The sequence below is a fragment of the Petromyzon marinus genome, chromosome 21, assembly GCF_048934315.1.
Source record: "Petromyzon marinus isolate PM22_M1 ecotype Great Lakes invasive population chromosome 21, UKy_Petmar_22M1.pri1.0, whole genome shotgun sequence".
NCBI classification, from domain to species: domain Eukaryota; kingdom Metazoa; phylum Chordata; class Hyperoartia; order Petromyzontiformes; family Petromyzontidae; genus Petromyzon; species Petromyzon marinus.
Window position 1 is genome coordinate 5,156,924 of NC_133687.1, and position 12,874 is coordinate 5,169,797.

At 53.6% G+C, this 12,874-nt stretch overlaps 1 protein-coding gene across 1 annotated transcript; it reads left to right on the plus strand.

Annotated features, from left to right (window-relative positions):
- The first annotated feature begins 898 nt into the window (after nt 1–898).
- SSR4 (signal sequence receptor subunit 4) lies at nt 899–12,528 on the plus strand. The gene is made up of 5 exons (XM_076068450.1): nt 899–1,068; nt 3,339–3,532; nt 3,897–3,986; nt 7,051–7,116; nt 12,286–12,528. Exons 1-5 carry the CDS (start codon nt 957–959, stop codon nt 12,388–12,390), a joined length of 567 nt encoding a protein of 188 aa, XP_075924565.1. The 5' UTR covers nt 899–956; the 3' UTR covers nt 12,391–12,528.
- The last annotated feature ends 346 nt before the right edge of the window (nt 12,529–12,874 follow it).

Sequence of the window (12,874 nt, forward strand, 5' to 3'; positions counted from 1 at the left end):
TGTGTGAATCAGGTGAATGTATTCCAGGTGTGTGAATCAGGTGAGTGTATTCCAGGTGTGTGAATCAAGTGAATGTATTCCAGGTGTGTGAATCAGGTGAGTGTATTCCAGGTGTGTGAATCAGGTGAGTGTATTCCCGGTGTGTGAATCAGGTGAATGTATTCCAGGTGTGTGAATCAGGTGAATGTATTCCAGGTGTGTGAATCAAGGGAGTGTATTCCAGTTGTGTGAACCAGGTGAATGTATTCCAGTTGTGTGAATCAGATGAGTGTATTCCCGGTGTGTGAATCAGGTGAATGTATTCCAGGTGTGTGAATCAGGTGAATGTATTCCAGGTGTGTGAATCAGGTGAATGTATTCCAGGTGTGTGAATCAGGTGAGTGTATTCCAGGTGTGTGAATCAGGTGAGTGTATTCCAGGTGAGTGCACCCCAAGTCAGAGGTTGGTATTTTGATTATTGTTCTCCGAAACATTTCCACATGATAAGCCACTTTGTTGAGCTATCATTTGTGGCCAGGTCGAAATTGAAAAATACGTTAATAAGCTCAGTGGGCTTTATCTGGTACAATAAAAAAAAACTTTAATTTTATTTGTATATTTTTTTTAAAAAGTGAAATTAGTTTTCACCATTCCTATACTTTGCACGCCTATCGTGCTTTGTATTGTTTCTTGTTGTAACGTTCCGGAGACCCCCGTACCCATCTTCGAGAAAAACAGAAGAGCTTTATAGCTCATCGGATTCCTCCACCGACAGTATCTGTAAGATAAACGCCCGTAACGGGACTCCGATTGTGGTAAACCTCCCCACCCCCCACCACACGCGGACGGGAGTGGCGACACGTGGCTCGTGGCAGGCGAGGCGTGACGGGAGGAAGGGGGAGGAGTCGGCGCTGGCACTGCATGCTAGGAGGGAAGCGCTTCCGCTTCCGCCAACCACGAGCAGCAGCAGGATAGAGATGGAGTCGCGGTGCGGGATCAGCAGCAGCAGCAGGAGGAGGGCGAGCAGACAGCGAATGGGGGGGATCGTGAGGTGCCTCCTCTTCGCCGCCTCCGTGGCGCTCGCCTCGGGTGAGGCTGTGGAGGGAGAACGGACGAGGAGGAAGGTTGATAAGGAAGGAGATGGTAGCCACCCCCACCCCATCCCATCCCCCGGGGTGCGGAGTGGTGACGTGGCCGAGTCTGGGGGAGCCAGGGTCCGGACTCTGGGTCCCAGGCCCCGGGCTGTGAGTCCCGGGCGCCGGGCTGTGAGTCCCGGGCCCCAGGTCCGGGCTCTGGGTCCCGGGTCCCAGGTCCGGGCTCTGGGTCCCGGGTCCCAGGTCCGGCCTCTGGGTCCCAGGTCCGGTCTCTGGGTCCCGGGCTCTGGTTCCCGGGTCCCAGGTCCGGACTCTGGGTCCCAGGTCTGGACTCTGGGTCCCGGGCTCTGGTTCCCTGGTCCCAGGTCTGGACTCTGGGTCCCGGGTCCCGGGCCCCGGGCTCTGGGTCCCGGGTCCCAGGTCCGGGCTCTGGGTCCCAGGTCCGGTCTCTGGGTCCCGGGCTCTGGTTCCCGGGTCCCAGGTCCGGACTCTGGGTCCCGGGTCCCAGGTCTGGACTCTGGGTCCCGGGCTCTGGTTCCCTGGTCCCAGGTCTGGACTCTGGGTCCCGGGCCCCGGGCTCTGGGTCCCGGGTCCCAGGTCCGGGCTCTGGGTCCCAGGTCCAGGTTCTGGGATCTGGACCCAGACCCGGGGTTTTCCAGGTTCCGGGTCGCGGGCCCCGGGGTTCGGGCTCTGGGCGAGGAACCGCGGCGCTGAGGGGCGTCACTCGCATAGTGGCAGCAGCAGCTGTGTTGTGTGTCGGTGTCGAACTGGGGACTAACAGGGATAGGGGACCTCGCCTATGACCGCCTGGCTGTGTCGCCAGCATTGGTTCAATTAGCGCGACTGACTGCTGCTGATGAGACACTGCATGTCGAAACCGCTCCCGAGTTTTGCTTGTGTTGATTAACCAACGCTGCTGCTGCTGCTGGGATGATGCCTTCCCAGATGGCCGTGTGTGTGGGGCTGACGGGATGTGTGAAACAAATACTGTACTTGTTTTATATGTGGAGAGAGAGAGAGATGTGGGCTGTTAACCAGCATGGTGAAGTATGGTCAGAGGAACCCCCTCCCCCCACGACCGACACAGCGTGGGGATGCCTTAATCCTGCAGTGGATTGTCGCAGCTGTTTTAATCATTGACACAGTCTTACGTGAAAACCGCGTTTTAATTCGGACACATTCACAACAAATGCACAGTGTGGGTTTAACTCTAGAGAGGGAGTCATAGGTCTATACTCTTTGGTTCTATTCGGTAAAGTCACGTAGGTAAAAAATAAAACAACAAAAAATCACGACGTTTCGGCCACAACACAAGCGGCCTTTATCAGGTGAAGGGATCAGGCTGTCTCGAGGACAGCGCTGGAGTGAAACACAGCCACGCTCAGACCGCGACCTTTAAGCTGTGTGCGAGGAATTAGCATAAAACATTTCTATTTTTTTATGCTAATTCCTTTGTCAAGGCACCTTGTTTCCTCGCACACAGCTTAAAGGTCTGCGGTCTGAGCGTGGCTGTGTTTCACTCCAGCGCTGTCCTCGAGACAGCCTGATCCCTTCACCTGATGAACGCCGCTTGTGTTGTGGCCGAAACGTCGTGATTTTTTGTTTTATTTTTTACCTACGTGACTTTACCGAATAGAACCAAAGAGTATGGATCCTTGCAGTCACGAAAGCTTCAAATCTACAATAGTCATAGGTCTATTGTGTGCATGTCTACGGCCCTACGGGTCTCAGTGGGCCTCCATATGAGCCTGTGTGTGTGTGTCCATCTGCGTACCTATGTGAGTCTGTCTCTCTGACTCTTTGTGTCTCTTGTCAGGGTGTGGGTCTCTCTGTGGGTGTATGGGTCTTCAGAGGTGCTCGCTGACAGCACTTGCTCCTACACATCATGATGTGAACTCTGCTCATCCTTGCAGCGGCTTTTGGCTGGCCATCGAACCAAGACGGGTCACCGCATCGCGCGCTTTTAGATGCGCTTCTGCGGTCGTCTGTAACGCGCTTCCAATAATCGGAAGCCACTGGACCTATGGCACTTGTAAATAATCTAGATTGAAAACTAATTTCTTCGGACCTGCTTTTTGTTTATAGTTTGTTATCCTTCCCCCGCGCCACCGATTGGCTACGATTGGCTACGTACGCTGCGAAAGAAGTTTTAACGTACACTCGTACAGCGGCAGGGTGGCTCTCCTCGTGGTGCCGCCACTCTGCGTGGCCCCCACTCTGACCGTGTGCCCCCCCCTCCCCCCCCCCGATTCTGCCTCTGTGTAGGGGAGCTGTGTGCGGACCCCGCGGTGGTATCTTCCTCGTACAGCACGAGTGACGGTGTGCTGGCCACGGACACCGTGTTCATTGTCGAGGTTTCGCTGTACTGCGGCAGCGAGGCCCAGAACGTGGCGCTGTACGCCGACGTGGACGGGAAGCAGTTCCCCGTCACCAAGGGCCAGGATGTGGGCCGCTACCAGGTGAGCTGGCTGGAGGGCCACAGCGGCCGCACTGCGGCCCTCGCCGCTCACCCGAGTAGTCCGACAGAGGCAGTGACGCCTCGTTTTGTAAATAGCGCCATCCGGCTACAGGTAAATGAGTGGCCGTTTTAGCCCCATCCGTGCGTCTTCATCCGTCCGTGTCCATCTGTTTGCCTGGTGCGTGGTGTGTAACGTGGGGTCATTATGTCTCTCGTACGGACGATCTGAGCGAAGCGGATCACATCTGGCAGTGCTGCTGCTACCACCGGCCTAGAGGATACTGGGTCACGCCGATTCCGAACAAAAACGAGAGCTAGAAGTCCGCGGCACTGTGTCTCCTCCCCCCGCCATCCCCACCCCCCAGGTGTCGTGGAGCGAGCCCCACCGCACGGCACGCAGCGGCACGCACGCGGTGCGCTTCTACGACGAGGAGGCCTACAGCGCCCTTCGCAAGGTGCGACGCCCCGCGCCGCCACACATTGCCACGCATTACCTCCCTACACCACCATCGTACACCGTCATAGCACCATACACCGTCATAGCACCATACACCGTCATAGCACCATACACCGTCATAGCACCATACACCGTCATAGCACCATACACCGTCATAGCACCATACACCGTCATAGCATCGTACACCATCATAGCACCATACACCATCATAGCACCATACACCGTCATAACACCATACACCGTCATAGCACCATACACCGTCATAGCATCGTACACCATCATAGCACCATACACCGTCATAGCACCATACACCGTCATAACACCATACACCATCATAGCACCATACACCGTCATAGCACCATACACCGTCATAACACCATACACCGTCATAACACCATACACCGTCATAACACCATACACCATCATAACACCATACACCGTCATAGCACCATACACCGTCATAGCACCATACACCGTCATAGCACCATACACCATCATAGCACCATACACCATCATAGCACCATACACCATCATAGCACCATACACCATCATAGCACCATACACCATCATAGCACCATACACCACCATAGCACCATACACCGTCATAGCACCATACACCGTCATAACACCATACACCGTCATAACACCATACACCGTCATAGCACCATACACCGTCATAGCACCATACACCGTCATAGCACCATACACCGTCATAGCACCATACACCGTCAGAGCACCATACACCGTCAGAGCACCATACACCATCATAACACCATACCCTGTCATAGCACCATACACCATCATAACACCATACACCATCATAACACCATACACCGTCATAGCACCATACACCGTCATAACACCATACACCATCCTAACACCATACACCGTCATAGCACCATACACCGTCATAGCACCATACACCGTCATAGCACCATACACCATCATAGCACCATACACCATCATAGCACCATACACCGTCATAGCACCATACACCATCATAGCACCATACACCGTCATAGCACCATACACCGTCAGAGCACCATACACCATCATAGCACCATACACCGTCATAGCACCATACACCGTCATAGCACCATACACCGTCATAGCACCATACACCGTCATAGCACCATACACCGTCATAGCACCATACACCATAGCACCATACACCGTCAGAGCACCATACACCATCATAACACCATACACCGTCATAGCACCATACACCGTCATAACACCATACACCACCATACACCGTCATAACACCATACACCATCATAACACCATACACCGTCATAGCACCATACACCATCATAACACCATACACCGTCATAGCACCATACACCGTCATAGCACCATACACCGTCATAACACCATACACCATCATAGCACCATACACCGTCATAGCACCATACACCACCATAGCACCATACACCGTCATAACACCATACACCGTCATAGCACCATACACCGTCATAGCACCATACACCGTCATAGCACCATACACCGTCATAGCACCATACACCGTCATAGCACCATACACCACCATAGCACCATACACCGTCATAACACCATACACCATCATAACACCATACCCTGTCATAGCACCATACACCATCATAGCACCATACACCGTCATAGCACCATACACCGTCATAGCACCATACACCGTCATAACACCATACACCATCATAGCACCATACACCGTCATAGCACCATACACCACCATAGCACCATACACCGTCATAACACCATACACCGTCATAGCACCATACACCGTCATAGCACCATACACCATCATAGCACCATACACCGTAATAGCACCATACACCATCATAGCACCATACACCGTCATAGCACCATACACCGTCATAGCACCATACACCGTCATAGCACCATACACCGTCATAGCACCATACACCATCATAGCACCATACACCATCATAGCACCATACGCCGTCATAGCACCATACACCACCATAGCGGAGTGCAACGTCAATCGCGGCTGCACTCATTGCACTAAGTGGTGGTGATCGTGGTTATGGTGATGATATTGGTGGTGCTGATGTTGATGGTGCTGGCGGTGCTGGTGGTGTTGATGGTGGTGATGATGATGGTGCTGGTGTTGATGATGTTGATGGTGATGGTGGTGTTGATGGTGATGGTGGTGTTGATGGTGATGGTGGTGTTGATGGTGATGGTGTGTTGATGATGTTGGTGGTGTTGATGGTGCTGGTGGTGTTGATGTTGATGTTGGTGTTGATGTTGGTGTTGATGGTGCTGGTGGTGATGTTGTTGATGGTGGTGATGATGATGGTGCTGGTGGTGTTTATGGTGTTGGTGGTGCTGGTGGTGTTGATGGTGTTGATGGTGCTGGTGGTGTTGATGGTGCTGGTGGTGTTGATGTTGATGGTGCTGGTGGTGTTGATGGTGCTGGTGGTGTTGATGGTGCTGGTGGTGTTGATGGTGCTGGTGGTGTTGATGGTGCTGGTGGTGTTGATGGTGGTGTTTATGGTGGTGTTGATGTTGATGGTGCTGGTGGTGTTGATGGTGTTGATGGTGCTGGTGGTGATGATGTTGGTGGTGTTGATGGTGTTGATGTTGGTGGTGCTGGTGGGTGATGATGTTGGTGGTGCTGGTGGTGATGATGGTGATGGTGCTGGTGGTGATGATGGTGATGGTGGTGATTATGGTGTTGATGATGTTTATGGTGGTATTGATGGTGATGATGTTGATGGTGATGATGGTGCTGGTGGTGTTGATAGTGCTGATGTTGATGGTGCTGATGTTGATGGTGTTGATGGTGCTGGTGGTGCTGGTAGTGTTGATGGTGTTGATGGTGATGATGATGGTGCTGATGATGGTGTTGATGGTGTTGATGTTGCTGGTGCTGGTGGTGTTGATGTTGATGATGTTGGTGGTGTTGGTGATGTTGGTTATGTTGATAGTGTTGATGGTGTTGATGGTGCTGGTGGTGTTGATGGTGTTGATAGTGTTGATGGTGTTGATGTTGATGATGTTGATGATGTTGGTGGTGCTGGTGGTGTTGATGACGTTTGTAGGCACAGAGGAACAAGGAGGATGAGTCTGACATCAGCCCGCTCTTCGTCGTAGCAGTGGAACACAGGGTGAGTGCAGACGTGCCAACACACACACATGCCTACACACACACACCTACACACACACACCTTCACACACACACCTACACACTCACACACAACAACAACAACAACCGCCATTCGCCACTAAGTGGCGGGGACGTCACCACGACGCTTGTACCAGGCTATGTGCACCGTGAGGCCACGTGAAGTGTCGAACGCCCGCTGGCAGGAGGTCACTGGGCAGACCCAGGTGCCACGGGTCGACTGACTGAGATGACTGGCTGATGCACCACCTGTGCCCCCTACTGTGCCAACCTGCTGTGCTTTAGCCACCCGGCGTTCCGCTCGTTGTTGTGAGCGTCGCTCCTCCGCCCTCCGTTGTTGTTGGAGGGCGACTGCCTCCAACTGCCCAGTAGCATCCTTCACGAGCCTCCTCCACAGAGGCTGATCTTGACACCGCTGGTACCAGTCATCGGCAAGTCCACTCAGCTCTACGTCCTCCTGTACCACATCACTCCATCTCTTCTCTAGCCCGTGCCGCGCCCGCTTAGCCCCCTCAATCCGGCCAAACAAAAGCTGTTTCGGCATGCGGTGGCTGGGCATGCGGGCTACATGACCCAGCCATCGCAGCCTTGCCTGCCGGAGGAGCTCACCGATGGGACCCTGCCCAGATCTTTCAAGGATTTGTGAGCTCCTCACACAATCCAGTCTGGTTAAACCCAGGATGGATCGTAGGCAGGCCAGCCTAAATGTTTCTAACCGGCGAAGATGTTCCACCAGGGGGGTCCACGTTTCGCAAGCGTAGAGAAGGGAGGGAATGACCGTGGCCGAGAAGACCTGAAGCTTAGTGCGGAGCGACAGACCAGGTAGCTTCCACACAGCGTAGCGCAACCGATGAAAAGATATTGCCGCTCGACTGATTCGGAGTGAGACCTCTGCTGTTAAACTGGAGCCAGTCATAAGCACACTGCCCAGGTATGGGAAACACTCCACTCTCTCCACAACTTCCCCATCACCGATTGGGAGTTGTGGGGGTGGAGTGTCCGATGCTACAAAATACCCAGGCAGGTGCTTAGTTTTGGTGGGGCTGATGGTAAGGCCCCACCTCTTAGTGGCACGCTCCAGTCTCAGCAGCAGCGTCTCCAACTCCTCCTCTGACTGAGCAGCTATTACCAAATCATCAGCATACATAACGTGGTTGAGCAATAGGGAGCCATCCCTTGACCGCACCCGGGCATCGATTAGCCTCCCATTATATCTGTACCATATGGAGATTCCCCCGGTACAGCTATTGAAGGCTTCACGAACTACGTGGTCAAAATAGATGTTAAATAATGTGGGAGCCAGAGGACATCCCTGTCGCACCCCAAGGTGTACAGGGAATGGCTCTGACTCCCGGCCACGTAGTTTTACCCGGGCCCGCTCACCATCATGAAGGTCCTTAATGATCGTGAGCAGAGGGTCAGGTACTCCAAAAGCACGAAGAACGACTCACACACACACGCCTACACACACACACGCCTACACACACACACGCCTACACACACACGCCTACACACACACCTACACACACACCTACACACACACACCTACACACACACACCTACACACACACACCTACACACAGACACACCTACACACACACCTTCACACACACCTACACACACACACACCTACACACACACACTTACACCTACACACACTTACACACACACACACTTACACACACACACACCTACACACTTACACCTACACACACACGCCTACACACACACACTTACACCTACACACACACACTTACACCTACACACACACACTTACACCTACACACACACCTACACACTCACACACACCTACACACACACACGCCTACACACACACACACTTACACACACACACCCTCACACCTACACACCTACACACACGCCTACACACACACCTACACACACCTACTCACACGCCTACACACACACACCTACACACTCACACACGCCTACACACACACCTACACACTCACACACGCCTACACACACACACGCCTACACACACACACGCCTACACACACACACGCCTACACACACACACGCCTACACACACACACGCCTACACACACACACGCCTACACACTCACACACGCCTACACACACACGCTTATACACGCCTACACACTCACACACACACACACGCCTACACACTCACACACACACACGCCTACACACACACACGCCTACACACTCACACGCCTACACACTCACACACGCCTACACACACGCCTACACACACACGCCTACTCCTGCACACACGCCTACACACTCACACGCCTACGCCTACACACACACACGCCTACACACACACACGCCTGCACACACACGCCTACACACTCACACACCCCTACACACTCACACACTTACACACACTTACACACACGCCTACACACACGCCTACACTCACACACGCCTACACACTCACACGCCTACACACACACGCCTACACACACACACCTACGCCTACACACACACACTTACACACTCACACACACTTAAACACACACACGCCTACACACACACACACCTACACACTCACACACACACACTTACACCTACACACACACGCCTACACACACACACTTACACCTACACACACACACTTACACCTACACACACACCTACACACTCACACACACCTACACACACACACGCCTACACACACACACACTTACACACACACTTACACACACACACACACCCTCACACCTACACACCTACACACACGCCTACACACACACCTACACACACCTACTCACACGCCTACACACACACACACACCTACACACTCACACACGCCTACACACACACACACACGCCTACACACACACACACCTACACACACACACACGCCTACACACACACGCACACACGCCTACACACACACACACGCCTACACACTCACACACGCCTACACACACACACGCCTACACACTCACACACGCCTACACACACACGCCTACGCACTCGCACACACACGCCTACACACTCACACACGCCTACACACTCACACACGCCTACACACACACGCCTACACACTCACACACACACACGCCTACACACACACACGCCTACACACACACGCCTACGCCTACACACACACGCCTACACACTCACACACCCCTACACACTCACACACGCCTACACACACACACACACGCCAACACACTCACACGCCAACACACTCACACGCCTACACACTCACACACGCCTACACACACACGCCTACACACACACGCCTACACACACACGCCTACACACACACGCCTACACACACACGCCTACACACACACACCTACACACTCACACACCCCTACACACTCACACACGCCTACACACACACACACACACGCCAACACACTCACACGCCAACACACTCACACACGCCTACACACTCACACGCCTACACACACACGCCTACACACACACACCTACGCCTACACACACACACCTACGCCTACACACACACACTTACACACTCACACACACTTACATACTCACTCACACTTACACACACGCTCACACGCCTACACACTCACACAAGCTTATACTCACGCCTACACACGCTCACGCCTACATACACACACTTACACAAATACAAAGATCGCCCGTATAGCCTTCACATACTGTTGGGGCAAGTGCTGTTAACGAGTAGCACCTATGAAGGCCGAAAAGGTACACCAGGGGGTGGGAGGCCAGCACCGCGCCCTACCGCCTTTGTCTCCCTAGTGGTGATGTTTACACACTGCACCAGGTACTCATTTGAGGCTGAGTCGACCTAGGGGAGGCCCAGGATCGGTTCAAATAATCGTCACTGGTGTTGGCCGTAAGCGGGAATCGAACTCGGGTCGCCGGGTTTATAGCTCAGCGCGCCAATCACTACACCACCGCTCCCCACCAGACAAAGACCCCCGTATAGCCTTAACAGACTGTTCAGATAATTAATCTGCTCAGGTAATCATCACCGGTGTCGGGAAAGCGAGGTGCGCCTTCAGGCCACGTGATGTGTGTGGTTGGCGCACTGGCAGGAGGTCAGAGGTAGAGGCCCAGGTGCCCATGGGTGGACTGACTGAGATGATAGGCAGAGGGCACCACCTGTGCGCCCCACTGCGGTTTAGCCGCCCGGTGCTCCGCTCGTTGTTGCATCGCTCCTCTGCCCTCGGCTGCGCCACTGCTCCTCGTACAAACACACCCGTATATACACACACACACATATAGAGTACGCAATGGTGTGATGTATTTATTGCTACGTAAAGGTGTGGTGTGTGTATTGCCATGTAACGGTGTGGTGTGTGTATTGCCATGTAACGGTGTGGTGTGTGTATTGCCATGTAACGGTGTGGTGTGTGTATTGCCATGTAACGGTGTGGTGTGTGTATTGCTATGTAACGGTGTGGTGTGTGTATTGCTATGTAACGGTGTGTTGTTTGTATATGGCTATGTAACGGTGTGGTGTGTGTATGGCTTTGAAACGGTGTGGTGTGTGTGGCTGTGTATCGGTGTGGTGTGTGTATTGCCATGTATCGGTGTGGTGTGTATGGCTTTGAAACGGTGTGGTGTGTGTGGCTATGAAACGGTGTGGTGTTTGTATGGCTATGTAACGGTGTGGTGTGTGTATTGCCATGTATCGGTGTGGTGTGTATGGCTTTGAAACGGTGTGGTGTGTGTGGCTATGTAATGGTGTGGTGTGTGTGGCTGTGTAATGGTGTGGTGTGTGTGGCTGTGTAATGGTGTGGTGTGTGTATTGCCATGTATCGGTGTGGTGTGTGTGGCTTTGAAACGGTGTGGTGTGTGTGGCTGTGTAATGGTGTAGTGTGTGTGGCTGTGTAATGGTGTGGTGTGTGTATTGCCATGTATCGGGTGGTGTGTGTGGCTTTGAAACGGTGTGGTGTGTGTGGCTGTGTAATGGTGTGTGTGGCTGTGTAATGGTGTGGTGTGTGTGGCTGTGTAACGGTGCGGTGTGTGTGGCTGTGTAACGGTGTGGTGTGTGTGGCTGTGTAACGGTGTGGTGTGTGTGGCTGTGTAATGGTGTGGTGTGTGTGGCTGTGTAACGGTGTGGTGTGTGTGGCTGTGTAACGGTGTGGTGTGTGTGGCTGTGTAATGGTGTGGGGTGTGTGGCTGTGTAACGGTGTGGTTTGGTGTGGTGCGGCAGGGCGTGTGGGGCGGGCCGCTCGTGGCCACGGAGGTGGTGGCGGCGCTCGTCGGCGTTGGCCTCTACGCGTTCGCCTACCGGGCCAAGGGCCTCATCCAGAGCTAGCGCTCGCCTCGCTCACCGGCACCAGTTCGCCACGCCTCGCCACTCGCACCGCACCCGCACACAGTCACACACCACCCACGCGCCCGCCGTCCCTCGTGTGAACTCGGAGATGTTTGAATAAAACCAGCGGTGGCCAAATCTCGCAGCGTCCCTCGTGATGACTCCCCCCCCTTCCCCCAACGGGGATGACGGGGAGATGGAGACAGATGTTTGTGTGTTATCGAGGGTGAACACATGGCGATCGGTGCGCGGCCTCGCAGCACGAACATCACAAGAAGCACATGGGTTCGACTCCCAACCTGGACGTCGCTTCTCTGTGTGGAGTTTGTTGTTTCTCCCTCTGCCGCGTTGATTTTCTCCAGTTTCCTCCTTCCATAGCTAAAGCCCCCAACACTCAGCGGAATTGGTATTGGGCTAGGCCACATCCACAATGCTGACGATGTTCACGGAAAATCTCTCAACTGGGATCGAATAGCAGCAGCAT